Here is a 17,814-nt window from a genome sequence, read left to right as displayed (position 1 = left end):
AGCAGGGCTGTGAATGCCACACTGGGCCTGTTTTACAGCCCTGCCCCAGGGCCCACATCCGCTTTCAATTAGCAGGTGAGCTGCAGCCCCTGCTTCCAATCAATACCCCAGCGCTGGAAAACAGACATGCAGGCAGGCAGGCAGGCAGGCAGACATTGAGGGCCCTGGAGCTGACTGGCTGGTTGGCTAGCCTGGTGGCGGAAACAGAAGGGGTGTGGTAAAGGAAGAAGGGGGGCTGGGGAGGGGTCCGCTAGGTGGACTACCGCCACCCAGCTAGAAGGCCATGAAGGTGGAGGAAGGCAGGGGAGGGCTGCAGGTGAATCTAGTGCTCTCTCTCTCCTCACACACATGGGGAGTTTGGACTGCGAATAGAACGGAGACAGACACTCTGAAACCGAGGGGAGGGACCCACAGTATCAGTTCAGATCTGTCGCTGTGAGAGACTGAAGCAGCCAATTGGGTTTAGTCAGAATCGGGCCTTTGTTGTACCCCAGTGATGTCAGGACAGAAGACCTGGGCGTGCCAGCCCAGCCTGACATAGAAGAACATGAGCTGGAAGTCCTAGAGTGGAATGGCGCGCAGAACACCAGTGAATAGAACAGCATGCAGTGAACACGCATGAAAAGAACTGCACCTTGTAGGAAACCCATAAATAGAACTGAACGCAATAGAACACCCATGAACAGATTTAGATAGTATAAACCCCATGAATAGATCTAAATGCAGTAGAAAATCCATGAACAGATCTATTAGCAGTAGAACAACCATGAAAAGATCTATACACAGTAGAACACACATGAACAGATCTGTATGCAGTAGAACACCCATGAATAGATCTATACGCAGTAGAAAACCCATGAACAGATATATATGCAGTAGAACATCATTGACTGGAACTGGAGGGAGTAGAACACCAGTGAATGGAAACCAAAAAAACTCCCTTGCAACAGAATAGATTGTCAAAAACGATGGCGTTGTTCAGTTTATGTTCTCGTTTTTGCTCTGTTGAGCACGCGCTCCAGATTGCTAGAAACAGAGAGACGAGAGATGAGAGAGAGCGAGAGCGAGAGATAGAAAGAGAAAAAGAGAGATGCATCAGTAGCAAAAGTGGGGGATGAGGGAGAGCTGCAAATACGAGATGGAGAATAGAGGGGAGCAGCAACAGAGAGAGTGAGAGGGAAGCGACACAGGGGTCTTTGAAGGTTCCACAGCAGGGGATGGGGGTTGGGGTAGGGTGTAGGGGGGCAGGAGTAGGGGGGCATTAATGATAGAGGGGTTGTAGGCCTCCCTTTCATACTGTAGCTTATATGGGGGGGGGGCTGGGGGTGGTAAGGGGAGTGAGGGGGGGGGGGCTTGCGCAGAGAGGAGGTTGGGGGGGGGGCCCAGGCAACAGGGGCGTCTTTGAAGGCGACCCGGCAGGGGGTACGGGAGGCCTGCATTAGGGCATATGGTGAGGGGGCAGGGTTGATAGAGAGAGTGAGCATGGTGTACATCTCACTCAGAGCAAAGCACAGATGCAGGGATGGGGGGGCAGGAAGAGGGAGAGAGAGAGAGAGAGACAAAGAGAGAGAGAGTGCAGGGCAGGCAGGCAGCTCTTCCCTTCCACACATCTCTGTTCAAAGGCGCCATCAAAGTCTGGCAGAAATGTCAGAGCTGCAGGCAGGGGACCGGCCTCTGAATGTCACTCCTCCTCAGGTCAACACTGAGGCAGCCTGCCACACTGTCGAGGAGCGAAGGATGGACGGAGGGCTGGAGGGATGGAGCGAGGGATGAGCGGAGGGGAGGAACAGAAGGATGGAGGCATGGAGGAAGGCACTGGCAGGGAGAGAGGAAAGAGACATTGTGGGATGGAGGCATGGAAGGACGGAGGGAGGCACTGGCAAGGACGAGATGTGTGGAGGGAGGCGCTTGGCAGGGAGAGTGGCGACATGGACGCGGGAACGGAGGGATGGAGGAGGGAGGAATGGAACGCACGGGGAGAAGGGAAGGAGACGTCGAGAGCTGGCAGGAAGAAAGGAAGGAGAGGGGAGAGGGAGGAGAAGGAAGGAAGGGGACGGAGAGGACCAGATAAGAGAGAGCATGCCTGACACGGAAGGCGAGGGGAGGAGAGGAGGGAGGAGGAGAGCGAGAGACACTCGCAGGGATGGGTGTGGTGATGAGCCGAGAGAAGAGGAGGGGGGAGGGGAAGAGGAGGAAGAGGAGGAGGAAAAGGAGGAAGATAAGTGAGCTTAGCCTGTTTTCATGATTTGACACATGATGCAGTATGAAGATTATTACGATGTCACATTGTCAGGACTGACAGGGTGCTGCAGCACATAGCTGGGAGCTGTTTGGGTTAAACCTTCAAAAATGAAATCAAATGCAGAAGAAAAAAAACAGCAACTTCTCCAAAACTAGAACACAGAACAGAGGCACACATGCACACCTGAATGCACTCTTTCTCTCTCCTTTCCACAATGCAAGTCATGAAGGAGTTGTCAGATTAAAGGAGGGGTAATTGAATTTTCAGAGCTCCACATGGAGAAGGGAGCAGACAGCACATCTTCCCCAGGCCACGGCTGCCTGCTCCTGGGGCATCCAGATCCAGAGGTAGTGGTGTGGGTGTATGTGTATTCCTGGTGGTGGTGGGGGGGGGGGGGGTCGCTGGGGTAACTCAGGGGAAATGTGCTCCAGCTGACAGGGATTGGATGAAGGGAGATTGTGGGATCTGCTGCTAACCTGGTACTGTGTCTGGAAAACAAGTTCACAAGAGCATCAGGCTTCGACATGTCGCAATTGCCACAGAAATGAAGGGTAGAGACAAGCAGAGCAAGCAGACATGACAGATAGAAAGAGGAGAGAAAGAGAGAGAGAGAGAGAGAGAGAGAGAGAGAGAGAGAGAGAGAGAGAGAGAGAGAGAGAGAGAGAGAGAGAGAGAAAAAGAGAAAGAGAGAGAACATGCCATTGATGAAGAAAGTGTTTTGTCCGTCTCTTCATAAACGGAGTGACTAAGTTCAGTTAAGTTCTGGATTTTAATACGTATTTATCAATCTGCAGATTGGGAGAGAAAACCAGTCTTCTGACCATAAATGACAACACAACACCAAGCTTAGGTCTCAACCAGGTCTCTTCCCGCTCCGAAAGCCAGAGGACCATCATTTATAGGGCACAAGAATGTAAACATAGATTGTGACAGTCAGGCAGGAATGACGTTACAATAGTCTCAGAGAAAAAGATTCACTGCTCCCAACACATAACAACTCTCACACTAGAGAGTTCATAGTTGGAGCTCTCCTTGTAGTCATGACAAGGACCGTTTAGCCAGTACTTTCTCCTGACCCCGAACATCTATTAACCTGACACATAGACACAATATACTGTTATTAATAGCAAGCTTACATGATAAATGTACTAACTAGTATCCAATGACTAGTTCTAATGATTAGTGATTAATGTAAGCACACAGGAAATCCCAATTTCTTCCACACCAGACAGATTGAGAAAAAGGTATGGCGAGATATAGAACAAAGGAATGGCACACAGTGAGAAAAGTGAAATGCTAAAAAAGAAGGCAAGTGAAAGAAAGAGGTATGGAAAGAGGGAGAGTGAAAGAGAGAGATGGAGGGGGGGAGACAGGCTAGATCACCAGCCAGCATGTCCATCTGTCATTTGACAGACTCTAATAACACAGGAATTGACAAGTGAATGTTGTGATGGAGAGAGAATGATATACTGCAAAGCACCATGTAATAGAAAAAAACCCTGAGAAATAGTTGTTATTTTTTTGAGTGGCACCATAATGACAATGTATGGCCATTCTTATGTGTCCCTTGTGGATACACACATGAGGTGGTGCTTGCAAGCACACACATGCACACTCAAGCACGCATAGGCACACCTCTCCACACACACACACATTATGTAGACTGACAGACAGGAATGTGTTTACTAGGTTGGAGAGAGCGAGAGAAAGACCTGGTTATGGGGGGATAGCATGTTGGTTTGGGGGGAGAGAAAGAGTGTTGACTAGGTGTGAAGCATGCCGAGCAGGGCATGGTGTCTGGATGTCATCAAGCCTGTGAAGTGGAAATAATCAAGAATTAGGATTGTCTCAGAAGACAGGAGAATTAATCCAAAATGAATTAGGGAGTGGAGAGAGAGAGTTTCTTCCTTCAGTTTCACCCTCTCTGCTTGAAGCAAGATAGGGAATATGTTGTCTAATTTATTTGAACCAAACAGAATTATATTAACACATACAAGAACAAATAAAAGCAGATAGATGATTGGAAAAATCGAAAGAGAGAGAGAACAGATAGAGGAATCACCGTGGAAAGGAGGATAAAGAGATAGGGAGAGAGGGAGGACAGAGATAGAGAGAGAGAGAGAGGGAGGGAGGGAGGGAGGGAGGGAGGGAGGGAGGGAGGGAGGGAGGGAGGGAGGGAGGGAGGGAGGGAGGGAGGGAGGGAGGGAGGGAGGGAGGGAGGGAGGGAGGGAGGGAGGGAGGGAGGGAGGGAGGGAAAGAGAGACAGTGGGGGAGAGAGAAAGACAGCGAGAGAGGGGGAGGACAGAGAGAACATGAGGAAGAGGGAGGGGGACATTAACATTATGGGGGAAGGCTGAGGTCTTCTGTTGCTCTCGTCTTTTCTTGATAAAGAGGAGTCACGGTGGAGGCCATTGAAATAAACGCCACTTGTAAATTGCGGAGTGGAATTATACAGCATGCATAAGGATCCATACGCCTCCGCCTAAACCTGGCCAAAAACTGGGAGTGATAATTAAGACTTAGGGGGCGAATGACAGAGCCATTTGTGACGACAGAATATGGCGTCTCCCTGGCTCCCTGGGAAACAGAAGGGCTCTGAGAGGCTCCGTGTCACAAAACATTACCCACACAGCTGTTGGCTTTATGAGGAGAGCTGGTGTGTGCTCTCTCCCTGTCTCTCTTACCCTTTATTTCTCTCTTTCTCTCGCTCTCTGTTTCTCAATTCCTCTACATGTCCTTTTGCTTTCTCGCTCTCCTTTCCTTTCTTTACCACCGTCTCCCTGTGTTTCTATAACATCTTTCATCACAAAGATAGGCAGAGCAGTGTTCCATACAGACATAGTTGTGTTCCAGACAGACAGAGAGACAGACAGACAGAGCTGTGTTCCAGACAGACATAGTTGTGTTCCAGACAGACAGAGAGACAGACAGACAGAGCTGTGTTCCAGACAGACAGAGAGACAGACAGACAGACAGAGCTGTGTTCCAGACAGACAGACAGACGGAGCTGTGTTCCAGACAGACAGACAGAGAGACAGACAGACAGAGCTGTGTTCCAGACAGACGGAGCTGTATTCCAGACAGACAGACAGACAGACAGACAGACAGACAGAGCTGTATTCCAGACAGACAGAGCTGTGTTCCAGACAGACTGAACTGTGTTCCAGACAGACAGACAGACAGAGGTGTGTTCCCGACAGACGGAACTGTGTTCCAGACAGACAGACAGAGCTGTGTTCCAGACAGACAGACAGACAGAACTGTGTTCCAGACAGACAGAGATGTTTTCCAGACAGACAGACAGTCTGAACATCAGAAAACAGTGTCACTCTGGAGGGGACCCCGGCGCGCCCCTTTAAACCACCTGACCTTCTCTGTCACTCGCGCCTGCCGCCGGTGCAGACATAAGGCTGGAGCTGAAAGCTAACAAGCCCCCCAGCTCAATACCAGTGCTGGTGATTAAACAACTCCCCTTAATTGCTCCTTTTGTGCGGGAATCTGCTGGTCACGCTGATTACAGAGGTGGAGGGGTAGAGAGGAGAGGGAAGAGAGGGCCAGACACCTCCAATGACCTGCTGCCCTGCACCGTCACAGCACTTATATTTGACTAAACAAGTGTTAGTGTGTGTGTGTGTGTGTGTCTGTGTGTGTGTGTGTGTGTGTGTGTGTGTCTGCGTGTGTGTGTGTGTGTGTGTGTGTGTGTGTGGGCGTGCATGTGTGAGTTTGTGTATTTGTGTTCAAATGTATCTGTGTGTGTGTGTGTCATACTGGTAGGTAGATTTTAGTTTTGTGGAGAGATAGAGAGAGGGATGACTAACAGGTGAGCAGCACCAGAGCTCCCCCCAGTGTTCAGTTACAGTATAACACCAGCCTGATGCTAAGCTGCACTTGCTTGGTGTTCTAGAACATACAGTCGACTAGACTAGGCTAGGCTGTCCATTGAGTGAGTGAGTGAGTATTAGCAGAAATGCTTGGGTGGACCAGGCTGAGTTAGGCTTTCTGCTGTTCCAGCAGCTAGGTTGGACTGACCTACCCCAAGGCTTCCTGTAGCATGTGCTAGCACCAAGAACCAGACCCAACATGGAGCCAACATGGAGGCTGTGAGTGACAGATCACAATGTCACATGTGGATCTGCCAGTCCCTCAGAGGAAGATGCTACACTGCTACAATGCCAAGCCAATGAGTCACTCCGAAAGGGAGGGGTCCTCAATACCACAAATACACTCATGAAGTGGCTTTCGAGCACCTATCCACAAGTGCTTCTCTGCAACAACAAAAAAGCAGGGTAGAGTGGTGAGGTCGGAGGGGTAGGAGAGATTCCGTATGGAATTCTCCATCTCTGTTTCAAGGATTTGGATTCGACAGCAGTGAAAGAAGTCTCTTTTCCTCTCTCTCTCTCTCTCTCTCACTCTCTCTCTCTCTCTCTCACTCTCACTCTCACTCTCTCTCTCTCTCTCTCTCTCTCTCTCTCTCTCTCTCTGTGGTGTGTGTGTGTTTGTTTGAGTGTCGTTTAGTGTTCTTAAGCAAGTATTATTGGTGAATAATAGCAAAGTGTATTTCCTATCAGCAAATAAAACCTGAAAAACATGTTTTGTTCTCATATCAAACTACTACCCCAACAGCACAGTTAGTACTGTGGAGACTAGCCTGCCAGTGTCTGTCACAAAGTGTTACACTGCCCCCTGGTGTCTAAAACATTCTGACATCATGCCACCATACAATGTCAATTCTCACATTTCAAATCAAATCCTCCATACAAACAGTATAGAAAACATGACGTATGAAAACAGGATCTAAAATTGTGCAAAATGTAACTTTATTCGCTCTTTCCATCATCGTCATCATCGTTATCAACATCCTCGTCATTGTTTTCATTACGATCATCATTATGATCACCATAGCATTTTATCTTGAAGATACACAATACATAGGGGGACGGGAGAAGATGCACATCTAGGGTCCTGGGGAGGAAGGGGGGGGGGGGGGGTGGGGGGGGGGCAATAGGCATCAAGGGTCCTGGGGAGGAAGGGGGGGGGGGGGGGTGGGGGGGGGGCAATAGGCATCATCAAAGTCCTACAGAATCAAAGGGAAGGATTCTGAGAATCAAAAGGCTTCATAAGGTGGTCTCTCCCAGTCCAACAACCGACAGGGATGTGCACCTCTGTCTCCCAGCAGAACATCTCCTTTCCCTTTGCTCCTTATTTAAAACAAAACGTCAACAGAATGTTTCAACATCAGTTGCCATTTTTGAATTTTAAACCCAGAAAAGCAGTTTACAGTACACAGGTATGTCCTAAAGTAGACATTTAGCATGAAGGACATCAAGTATTGTTTTTTTTTACTGAGCTCTAACTCCACCTCTCTACTTCCCTTACTATCTATACGTTTGAAGGTGCAAGGATATTTTGAAGTGTGTTTCTCTCCCGGTTGGACAGGACGCTGAAGAAGTGCAATGTTCCAGTACAATCTAACAATGTTCAGAGTAATACAAGCCACACATACATGTACAGACAACTAATCGATAAACAGGGTCTCTTCTGCACAGGGTACGTCATTCCCCCGAGATAAAACCATAAAGATGAAAAGCACTTCAGTACCAGTGTGTGTGTGAGTGTGATTGATCCTCTGAGGTGTGGTTCATGCTGCTCACTGCAGACACAGGCCCTGTGCTGCAGGACACTAACCCCGGCAGAAAAACCCCCTCTCTGCCATTAATCACAGAAAAGGAAATCAACAGATCACGGTGAGATAGTGCCTTTGCGCACGCAATACAGAGAGCTGGCTCTCTGTATGCATGTAAATCCATCACTGATAATGAAGGGAGGGCTTTAATAACCATTGGGAGCCATTCCTTTCTCACTGTCTAGACATCCACAAGGAGGGGGTGTGTGTGTGTGAACACGTGACAGGCTCCACAGATTCAGCAGATAGAGGAGAGGGGACGGAGAAAGCAGGAAACTGGAGGTGACCCCGGGGGAAATGAAAGAGCCGCGTCTGAAAGGGACGTGTGTGTTTGTGTCTGTGTGTGTGTGTATTATCTGTGCGTGCCGTGCACACATATTGACATGTGTCTGCTTGAGCAGTTGTGTGTGTGCGTGTGTCTATGCACCTGCGGGTGTGTGTAGATGTAGGCGTGTGTGTGTTGATGTGAGACAGTCCACTCTGATGTTCCGCTTCTGTTCAACCTTTTTTTTTCTTTTAAGAAATGAAGAATATAAAGACACAACAAAGGACAGAGAAAGAGAGAGAGAGAGAGAGAGACAGCCTAAGTGACTAGATATGGTGACCACGGCTCCTCCCCTGTCTGAGTGTCTGCATTAGGGCCTCCATTAGCTCGAGTAGATCTGGGTTCCAATCACTCTCATGATCTCCTTCTGCACTTTGGGCTCCTGCGTGTTGATGTTGGCATCGCCCACCTGGCCATCCTCATAGCTGCAACAGAGGGGTCAGGGAGCAGGGTCAGGGAGCAGGGTCAGGGAGCAGGGTCAGGATCAGGGTTCAGTGGATCGACATGCATGCCAATTAGTCCAACGGCGGAGAGACACGTTTAGGTCGAAAGGGAAGAGGACACTCACACAAAGAAGAAGCGAGTGCAGACATGGTCGGACACCGGACACACCCAGATGTTGCCGTGTTTCTGGAGGTCCTTTGATGTGATCACTGAGGAAGGGTTAAAGGTCAGGGGGTCAGTCCGTCTCTATAAAGCTTAGTCAAATCAAATAGGGCTGACGCATTTAGCTAACAACAACACCCTTCACAAGCACCTTCTTTGGATGCAGCATCTTTCTCTCACAGAATAAAATACCCAGGAACATAACCTACAGACAAAAGATATGAAATATCATCGTGAACTGACCTTCACACAGGGCAATGCAGTTCAGATTCCGGCTCTGGAGAAACCTTGACTGAATGGGTCGGCTCTGTGGAATGAGTCAGGGTGATGAGTCAGTTCCAACAAATCATCAAACATAATGATTCTTGATGAGTCACTGTATTGTAACTCGACAGAGGCTCATTAGAGAGTGAGTCCTGTGAACGATTCAGCAAGTAAGGTACCTGAGGAATAGTGTTCATTCTGTTGTAGCGTTGCACCAGCTCATCTTTGGTGGGCATTCGGTGCTGTCCTTTCCCCATCCCTGCACACATACAAGCACAAACATACACACTTGTAAATAAAGTAGAGCAGTGAATCTGACCACTCCCGTCTTGCCAGTACCATGCACTGATGTAAAGCTCTTCCCTTGAGTTTAGGGGCAGGATGGAGGGGTGGAGGGATCAGTTACCTCATGGAACGATGACCAATGACTGCATGTCCATTCCATTTGGACACACAGACCATGCACATAGCCAACAACGTGTGTGATATGCGATGGAACATGAATAGCCAGACAAGAGGACCCCCCTCCCTTCCCCCCCCCACACACACACACACTGTGGAGACAGCTCAGGACAGCGGAGCACAGGGTCGAACCACAGATGAAGCCAGTGACACGGGCGATGTTGAACACAGAGTAAGACAAGCAGCACTGTGGACGGCAGGGGGCACCAGAGAGAGAGAGGGAGAGAGAGTGTGAGAGAGAGAGAGAGAGAGAGAGAGAGAGAGAGAGAGAGAGAGAGAGAGAGAGAGAGAGAGAGAGAGAGAGAGAGAGAGAGCGGTAGAAAGAGAGAGAGAGAGCGGTAGAAAGAGAGGAATAGTACGGGAAGGAGGGTGGATGCCTACCTGAGTATCCAAAGGAGATGCTGGAGATGGGGCTCAGATAGATGCCCTTGCCATAGGCTGCACCATGCAGCTGGGATTGGAGAGAGCAGGGGCAGAATCACAGGGAGCCCAGCGGGCGAGACGCACAAGCACACACACACGCACACACTCTTTTAAGACACGCACACACTATCGCAGACAGGCGGACATACACAGTCTCTCCAAAGACTCACTCAAGGCTAACACACACACGTTCCTTTCACATCGTGAGATGTCAATACAAGATGTTGAATGCGGATCTTGTTAAGAGCCGTCATTTCCATGATACTCCGTGATGAATAGGACGTACGCCTAATGCCGATGAAGATGATGACAGACAGGATATTGACATTTCAGGTATTCCATGTGGGCAGGGGAGAGAGAGAAATTTGAATCCCAGCTCCAGAAAAGAGAAGGTACGTATGGAACAAGTCTTTTCTCTCTGCCTTTCTCGAATGGACAGAACATCCATGAGAAGTATAGGTCAAAGTGAGGGATGACAATTCAAAACTTTTCAGCTTTGAAAGAAATGACACGAATGTAATAAGATGATTTGTCTGAATGTGACCATAGAACAGACACAGAAACACACCACACATTGGTGTGACGACCAAGGAAGACAGACTCCACCACAGAGAACGCAAACAAAGAAATCCCAAGAAGATGAAAAAATTAAGAAGAAAAAAGAAAGAAAGAATATAGAGAAAGATTGAAGATGTGAGCTAAAGAGTCAGACAACAACCAAGCACAGTCAAGTCAGACTCACGCTTGCTTTAAAAACATTTCTTTACAAAACACAGCTGACACACACAAAAAGTGTGACACGTGACACAACACACACAAACAGCCAACCATTTTCAATGCAGAACACAGCAGCTTAAAATGCCAGGTTTGATATCCTGGATACTCATTATCTAAGTTACTGGTCACTAACCTTCCATGTGAACCTCATCACATTCTCACCAGTGTGGATCTCCATCCAGCCAGCTCTAGTTGAAGAAGTCTGTCCTACCCATAGTCTACCTAGTGTAGTGCTTCCAGCGGTTAACCCAGGCCTCTGGCAAAGCCCTCCGGTGACCCCTCAGCCCCCAGCGCACACCACAGCCCCCTCCCTCTCAGTACAGGAAGGGGCGTGCCATCTGCTGCTGTCAGAGCAGGAAAACAGGAAGCTGCTGACATTGGCTGGGAGGAAGTGACCGGTGGGCCTTGCCCATATAAGGGGGCCAGTACAAGTGAATCTGGCAACCATTGCTGTCAAAAATGGATCAGCTGGACAGCCAGGGGACCTGCCCCATGTGACGGACAGGCAGGAGCTGCTGTCCAAGGGAAGATGCGTCTTAAACCAGCAAACTGCTGGAGTGGACGTACCTGCAGTTTGGTGTAAGAGGCATTGACTAGTCCATTTCTCAGAACGGAGTGCCAGTTCTCTATATGGGAACCACTAGAGCAGGTGCAGAGAGAGGGAGAGAGAGAGGGAGAGAGAGAGAGAGAGAGAGAGAGAGAGAGAGAGAGAGGGAGGGAGGGAGGGAGGGAGGGAGGGAGGGAGGGGGAGGAGGGAGGGAGGGAGGGAGGGAGGAGGGAGGGAGGGAGGGAGGGAGGGAGGGAGGGAGGGAGGGAGAGAAAGAGAGAGGGGGGGAGAGAGATGGAGACAAACAGACAGAATAGAGATAGAATAGAGAGATATAGAAAGTAGGAAAGAAAGAAAGAGATGGACAGAGAGAGAGAGAGAGGTAGAGAAAGAGATAGAGAGTGAGAGCTGTGTGAATACAAAACACTTCTTCAAACAGAGCTTTTAATGTGTGGCCAGAGCTTTGTGGCGGCTCCAACCACACAAACATGCTGCATTTCTATCCTTGTCACATCCTGGTCAGTGATAGCTTTTCATGCGGGCCTCTGCAACCACCCCAACACTCTGAAGAATACATCTATCACCCCAAATAATTCAAATTTAGAATGTTTGATGTTTAAATACAGAATCAACAAAGTATGTGTATCTTGAACCCTAACCCTTTTATTTTTCACTTTTAAAACCCTGGTGTTACATGACTGCCAGCCCCAGAGGAAATATCAAATTGGACTGTTTCACGTCTCTTAAAATAAAACAAAACAGAATTCTGTTATTCTAAGGCCGTGTTCAGGAGAGTGGCTGCTGAATAGAGCTGTGTTCCCGGAGGGACTGAGCTAGTTTGGTTTGCTTTGACGCACAGGGAGGCAAAGGAGGTGGGTGGGGGGGGGGGGGGGAGGCAGTGGAGGCAGGGCTGGACAGGGGGAGATGAAAGGAATCAGAGGGAGGCAGGTGTTTTTGGTAGGCTGAGGTAAAGGGAGGCAGAGGGGGGAAGCAGGGCACTCACTGGAATGCGAAGGTGCTGCCGTAAAGTTTTTTGGCGGTGCGGAAGCGCGCCTCCTTGGCTGGAGGACTGCTGAGTAGCAGGAACTGGTGGGACGTGTGCATGAACTTAAGTTGCTGGAGGGAGAGGGAGGACGAGAGACAGACAAAGACAGAGTGTCAGAGACCGTATCCAAATGATATTTCATGGAGCTACTCCCAAACTACATGGGGGCTATGACGTCACAGTGCTAGCTACCATGAAGATAATAAACTGGAAGATGTTGATCATCGTACCCTACTCAGAGGCAGTTTGACAATATGAGACCGATTGCTGGATATGATCCTGGAGAACAGAGAGAGAAATATGGAGATGGTGGGAGGGAGGGAGGTAGAGAGGGAAGAAAGACAAGTGAGTAGAGATCACATAGATTCATGGGATTTGTGGCACCAGACAGTACGTAGCATTGCATGTTACAGCATAAAGCTGACATTATACTTAAAATTGTCTAGCATTTTTAAGTAGTTCAGATATTCGACAAAGGTGTTTTAAGTTATCAACACTACTAACCATTGCAGTAGAGGGTGGGCCAGAGGATCCAGCTTGTCCATCTGTTTTTTAATCTCCAGATAAGAGCCCTGAAATACACAAATACACACACTTTATGCTCATGTCAGTTTTGAGCGCTTTCAATGTTCCGAGGGTTATTTTGATTTCATCCGGCATCCCTCCCTACTCTGTACTTCCTTCCCCCTCCTCAACACCCCCCCCCTTCCCCTCTGTACCTGGGTCATCTCCCTGATGGACATCACACTGTCCAGCGCCTTCTGCAGTCTCTCATAGTTCTTCTTCTGTGACCAGAGAGAGGGGGGAGACACACAGCCAGGGGACAGGCGGAGAAGGGGTGGGGCGACACAGAGACACAATGGATTAACACCCATGAACCTGCATGCAGCATCTTTATAACAGTGCTGTATGTGTACAGGGGTGAGCAGCACCTTGGGGTTGAAGGCCAGGGTCTTGGGGTCATTGGGGTCCACGACAGAAGGGTAAGGTTCAAATATGATGCTCTTCCTGGGGGACTCCAGAGCTGCTCTGCACATGGCCACTAACAGGTCCACCACCTGAAACATCATCATGAAACAACGTGCGAGTCCCATGATTGCGTGTCTACGTGGACAGGTGCTTTCTTTGTTGTCACAATGCGTGGGTGCGTGCATGCATGTCCGTGGGTGCGTGTGTGTGTGGGTGCATGTGTGTGTAGCTTGTAATCACCTCTGCTCCAGTGGCCACCTCCTCAGCGGCCCCTGACATCACACCCAGGGTGTAGAAGGAGAACACGCACAGCTCCCGAGTGCACACAGCAGGCTACAAGCACGCAAACAGACACACATGCAGCCAGTGAAACAAGGAAACAATCATTGAAAACACATTGTTCATGCAAAGTAACCTCCATTTATATATGTTTGTATATATGCATTTACAACCTACGTCATTTAAATGAAAATAACAATCTATGTTTTGATCTGTGTCATTCCAGATGTAGTATGGACTTGTGTATCATTTCTTAAGGAAGACAACAAAGTCTTTCTCCAGCACCTTCAACATGGATCCATTCTGAAAGACGTGCTGCTCATCGCAGACAACACAGTATTCATTGAGAGTCGGGATCCTCTGCTCCGAGTACTTCATGATCTGTGGGGACACAAACACACACTTGGCCTCACCATCACTGCTTCCTCTGACACAAACACACACATATGGCCTGGCTGTCACTTAGCTGACACTTAGCTCACTTAGCTGACATGAAGTGACTGGTACATTAATTGGCTGGTATACTAACTTCAGAGTAGTGTTAGTAATATATTTTTCTTGTTTCTGTCTCACTTGCATCCACAATAGAACATGACAATGTTTCAAATTGCCTTTCGAAGGACCATCAGAGAACTCTCTGTTTAAAAGGCCTGTTAGTGTGTGTGGGAGTTGTGCAAAGAGGGGGTGGCTCTGTGTCCTCGAAGCTCGTACCTGTACTAAGAATCCATACTCCAAGGTAGGGATGTTCTTGCAGTGTCCGCCCGCCTGGGATGAGAAAAACAATTCAATCAGCTGCCGCGTGGTAATCTGCGCTGGAGCCCTGGCCGCCGGAACAGCCACAGTCTGATGGGTCAATGAAGACAAAGTATTATGGGAAACGGCGCACACCATGGTTTGGGGAGGGGGAAGGACTGGAAGAGGCTCGGATAGGAGGGGAGTAAGGAAGAAAAAAAGAGATAAGAAAGGAAATTGGCGGGAAGGAAGGAAGGAAGGAAGAAAGAAAGAAAGAAAGGAAGGAAGGAAGGAAGGAAGGAAGGAAGGAAGGAAGGAAGGAAGGAAGGAAGGAAGGAAGGAAGGAAGGAAGGAAGGAAGGAAGGAAGGAAGGAAGGAAGGAAGGAAGAAAGGAAGGAAGGATGGAAGGAAGGATGGAAGGAAGGAAGGAAGGAACATTTGCTGGTGTGTTGTGAAAGGGAAGGGGAAAATTCAATTTACGCCCAGTTTTGTGCAGTTTGTTAACAATTCCAGTGAGAAAATAGTTATTGACTACTGAAGAATGCAATTGTCATCCAATCATGAATTTTCAATATTGTAATGTTAGTCTAGTGTAAATCACAGCTGTGTTTATGTAGGGGACTGTGATGTGCATATTGACCAGCAGGACATGTGACGTTTATGTGTGGTTATGTTGTGTGTGAGTGTATGTGTGTGTGTGTATAGGGGTTCGGACCTGGCTGTTGGGCGGGTAGCTGAACAGTTCTCCCTTGGGGTTCTTCATGGTGCAAGAGATGGAGCGGTTCATCAGCCGGGTCACCCTCAGCTCTGGAACACTTAGCTTCCCCTTTAGAACCGTGTCCTGGATCAGAGGGAAACTAGGGGACCTGGACACACACACACACAGATAAAAGTGTAATGGATGTGTCATGACATACTGTATGTGGCAAAGCTTGATAATTGTGTCCCAAGCGGTCAGAAGCATTCAAAGCAGTAGCAGTCTTACTTGGGGATGGGAGAGAAGATGCTGAGTCCAGCTCTGAACTTCTTGATGGTCCCTCCAGCCTTGAACCAGCTGTGTCTCTTCTCCTGCTGGGCCTTCAAGAACTCATTACTAAGGTGCTTCCACTGCTGAGCCGTGAACGTGCTGAGGATCCTGGGAACACACACACACACATGCAGGCAGACACACACACAGTAAGTCAAGGAGAGTCAGGTCAGTGGGGGATTGCAATCACAGAAAGTAATTAGGAATAATCAATACCTGAAATGTAATAGAAACGAAATATCATACAAGCAGGAAGACCGGCATGCATCTGTCATTAACCAATCAACACATACAGGAAGTAATTTAACTGTAGAAACCGATAAATTAAGGCTTTGTAGAGGACAAAGGGATTGTTTTGTTGTTCTGAAGGTTGAGAACATTGGCTCGTAATGTGGTGATGATGATGATGATGATGATGATGATGATGTTACTGTGTGCAGGACTCACTTCTTAAGCTGCAGGCCCAGACTGAAGCCCTCTTTATTGGAGGGCTGGAACACCTCCACTGATGGCTCTGAGAACAAATGACTCAGATTATTATGCAACACACACACACGCACATTCATAGGCGCAAGCAGGTGCAAATGTACACAGACAGGCACACCCTCACACATTCAAACAAAAACACTCATATGGATATTACTCACCAGGTCCATCTAGGTACTGAGAGAGAGAGAAGCGCAGTCTCAGAATGATAGGCTCTGTTCTGATGACCTTCCAGGCTGTTGCAACTTCCTCCTGGAACACATACAAACACACGATCATCAACTGTATTTATATCTAGCACATGCAGTATATTGCTAAGATACAATGCTATACAAAGTTTCTATAAAGCCAGATACAATATTAAAGAGGAAAATGGATGACATCCTCAACTCACATCTAGAAAACTGATATTGATCTGCAGATCAATATCCACATCATCGATGGTGCCATACTCTCTGTTGGAAGGAAAAATACCAGATTATACAGATGTATTTATTTAGATTTAACAAGATCAAACATTATTAAGTTAGTCTGTCTGCAGAGTCAAGTCCACGGAAGCAACACAGTTGATAAGGTGTGAAAGTGCTACACGGGATCAGAGTCATTCCTGGTGAGAGTGGATCAGGGCAAGACCAGTGGATTACCTGACAGAGACAGCGCTGTCAGTGTAGATATCCTTCACCGCCTCGATGTCTGCATCCAGCTGAGGGTGGCGGTACAGATCAGCGGCACAGCTCCCCTGCAGACAGATAAGAAGACAAACAGACAGACAGACAGACAGACAGACAGACACAGACAGACAGACAGACAGACAGACAGACAGACACAAACACACACACACAGACAGACAGACAGACAGACAGGCAATGGATATTATTTTGTGTTTAGATTATCTATTGCCACAGGGAAATCATTTTTAATTCTGGACTGGATTTTCTTATAGTAATAGATAGTGTGTGATAAGACTGCATATTGGAGGATTTTACTGCTCTGGTCCTCATTGATGATCACCACAATTTGTTTTGAACAGGAATTCTCAGAAGTTGTCTGGGTGTGTTTATGCATGTATGCACATGAGCATGAGTGTGTGTTTATTCATGCATGTGTAAGTGATTTTGTACATTGTGTGTCTGTGTGTTTGTGTATGTGTGTGTGCAGTACCTGAATCCCATAGAGGAACTGCTCTGACTCATTCTCTCCGTCCGACTCCTCATCTGTCCAGCACTGGCCTTTGATGTCCTGAAGACACACACACACACATTCAAAAGGCCATTATTGCCGACATCAGAAGGAAGCAGACCAAGCCCTTTATACCATCCCTTCATCTTACATCATTCCTTCCTTTATTACCCCCTCCCTCCCTCTCCCTCCGTCTGAGAGAAACATGCTCACAGCTTGCCAAAGGGAGTAATAGAAACCCGTGGTCAGGATTAAGAAATAATACAACTAGAAAAAGATAGATCAGTAAATACATTGTAAAAGAATAATCTGCAGTGTGACAACTAATGAGTATCTAGATCAGTCTAACTGCAACCATGATTTACAACAACGCTCAATCGTATCCGCATGGCAAAGGTATTGTAACAGTATCCATCATGTTTACTACAGTCTGGTTAGAGCTAAATCTACCAAGGCCAATACAATAATGAGACCTCTGGGTTTTGTAGTCTATAACAATAGGTTACATAACTTCCTGTTGTAGTCTTACCATTGTTTCCTTTTTTTCATAAGGCTCTCTCAGACAAGGTAAGGCCTCTCCGGACTCCCATCCATACCAGCTAGGTGTCCGGTAGGCAGAGGGTCAAAAAGGAATCCTTCCACTGGTCAGCTCACTTACACGTCCTCAGCAGTGATGGGACCTAAACCCTAGAAACGGGAGTGACATGACGAGTGATGAGCCATCTCACATTCCTCTCACAAAGCTGAGAATCAGTGAAAGAGTGATGT

At 47.9% G+C, this 17,814-nt stretch overlaps 1 protein-coding gene across 1 annotated transcript; it reads right to left on the bottom strand.

Moving 5' to 3' along the window:
• Positions 1–7,298: 7,298 nt before the first annotated feature.
• On the bottom strand, positions 7,299–17,622 carry LOC136955238 (protein mono-ADP-ribosyltransferase PARP6-like). Its single transcript, XM_067248899.1, has 22 exons — positions 17,576–17,622; positions 17,029–17,106; positions 16,512–16,606; positions 16,262–16,322; positions 16,029–16,119; positions 15,829–15,895; positions 15,340–15,489; positions 15,070–15,220; positions 14,334–14,465; positions 13,908–14,003; positions 13,584–13,676; positions 13,307–13,432; positions 13,094–13,159; positions 12,879–12,946; positions 12,605–12,653; positions 12,333–12,445; positions 11,350–11,422; positions 9,964–10,033; positions 9,300–9,379; positions 9,100–9,163; positions 8,819–8,903; positions 7,299–8,675 (listed from the first exon to the last, which is right to left on the bottom strand). The coding sequence occupies exons 1-22, from the start codon at positions 17,576–17,578 to the stop codon at positions 8,573–8,575; spliced, it is 1,914 nt and encodes a 637-aa protein (XP_067105000.1). The 5' UTR covers positions 17,579–17,622; the 3' UTR covers positions 7,299–8,572.
• Positions 17,623–17,814: the final 192 nt, after the last annotated feature.

This window comes from Osmerus mordax, chromosome 13 (genome assembly GCF_038355195.1).
Source record: "Osmerus mordax isolate fOsmMor3 chromosome 13, fOsmMor3.pri, whole genome shotgun sequence".
In the NCBI taxonomy this organism is placed as follows: domain Eukaryota; kingdom Metazoa; phylum Chordata; class Actinopteri; order Osmeriformes; family Osmeridae; genus Osmerus; species Osmerus mordax.
Note: the sequence above shows the minus strand (reverse complement) of the source record. Positions and strands in the feature narration are given on the sequence as shown.

Bases quoted from the DNA above. Each gene is read 5' to 3' on its own strand.
- LOC136955238 (XM_067248899.1), bottom strand. The intron at 11,423-12,332 runs GTGAGTGCCCTG...CACCTGCTCTAG, and splicing joins GGCAGCACCTTCGCATTCCA to TGGTTCCCATATAGAGAACT. The intron at 9,164-9,299 runs GTACCTTACTTG...CTCATTCCACAG, and splicing joins GAATGAACACTATTCCTCAG to AGCCGACCCATTCAGTCAAG.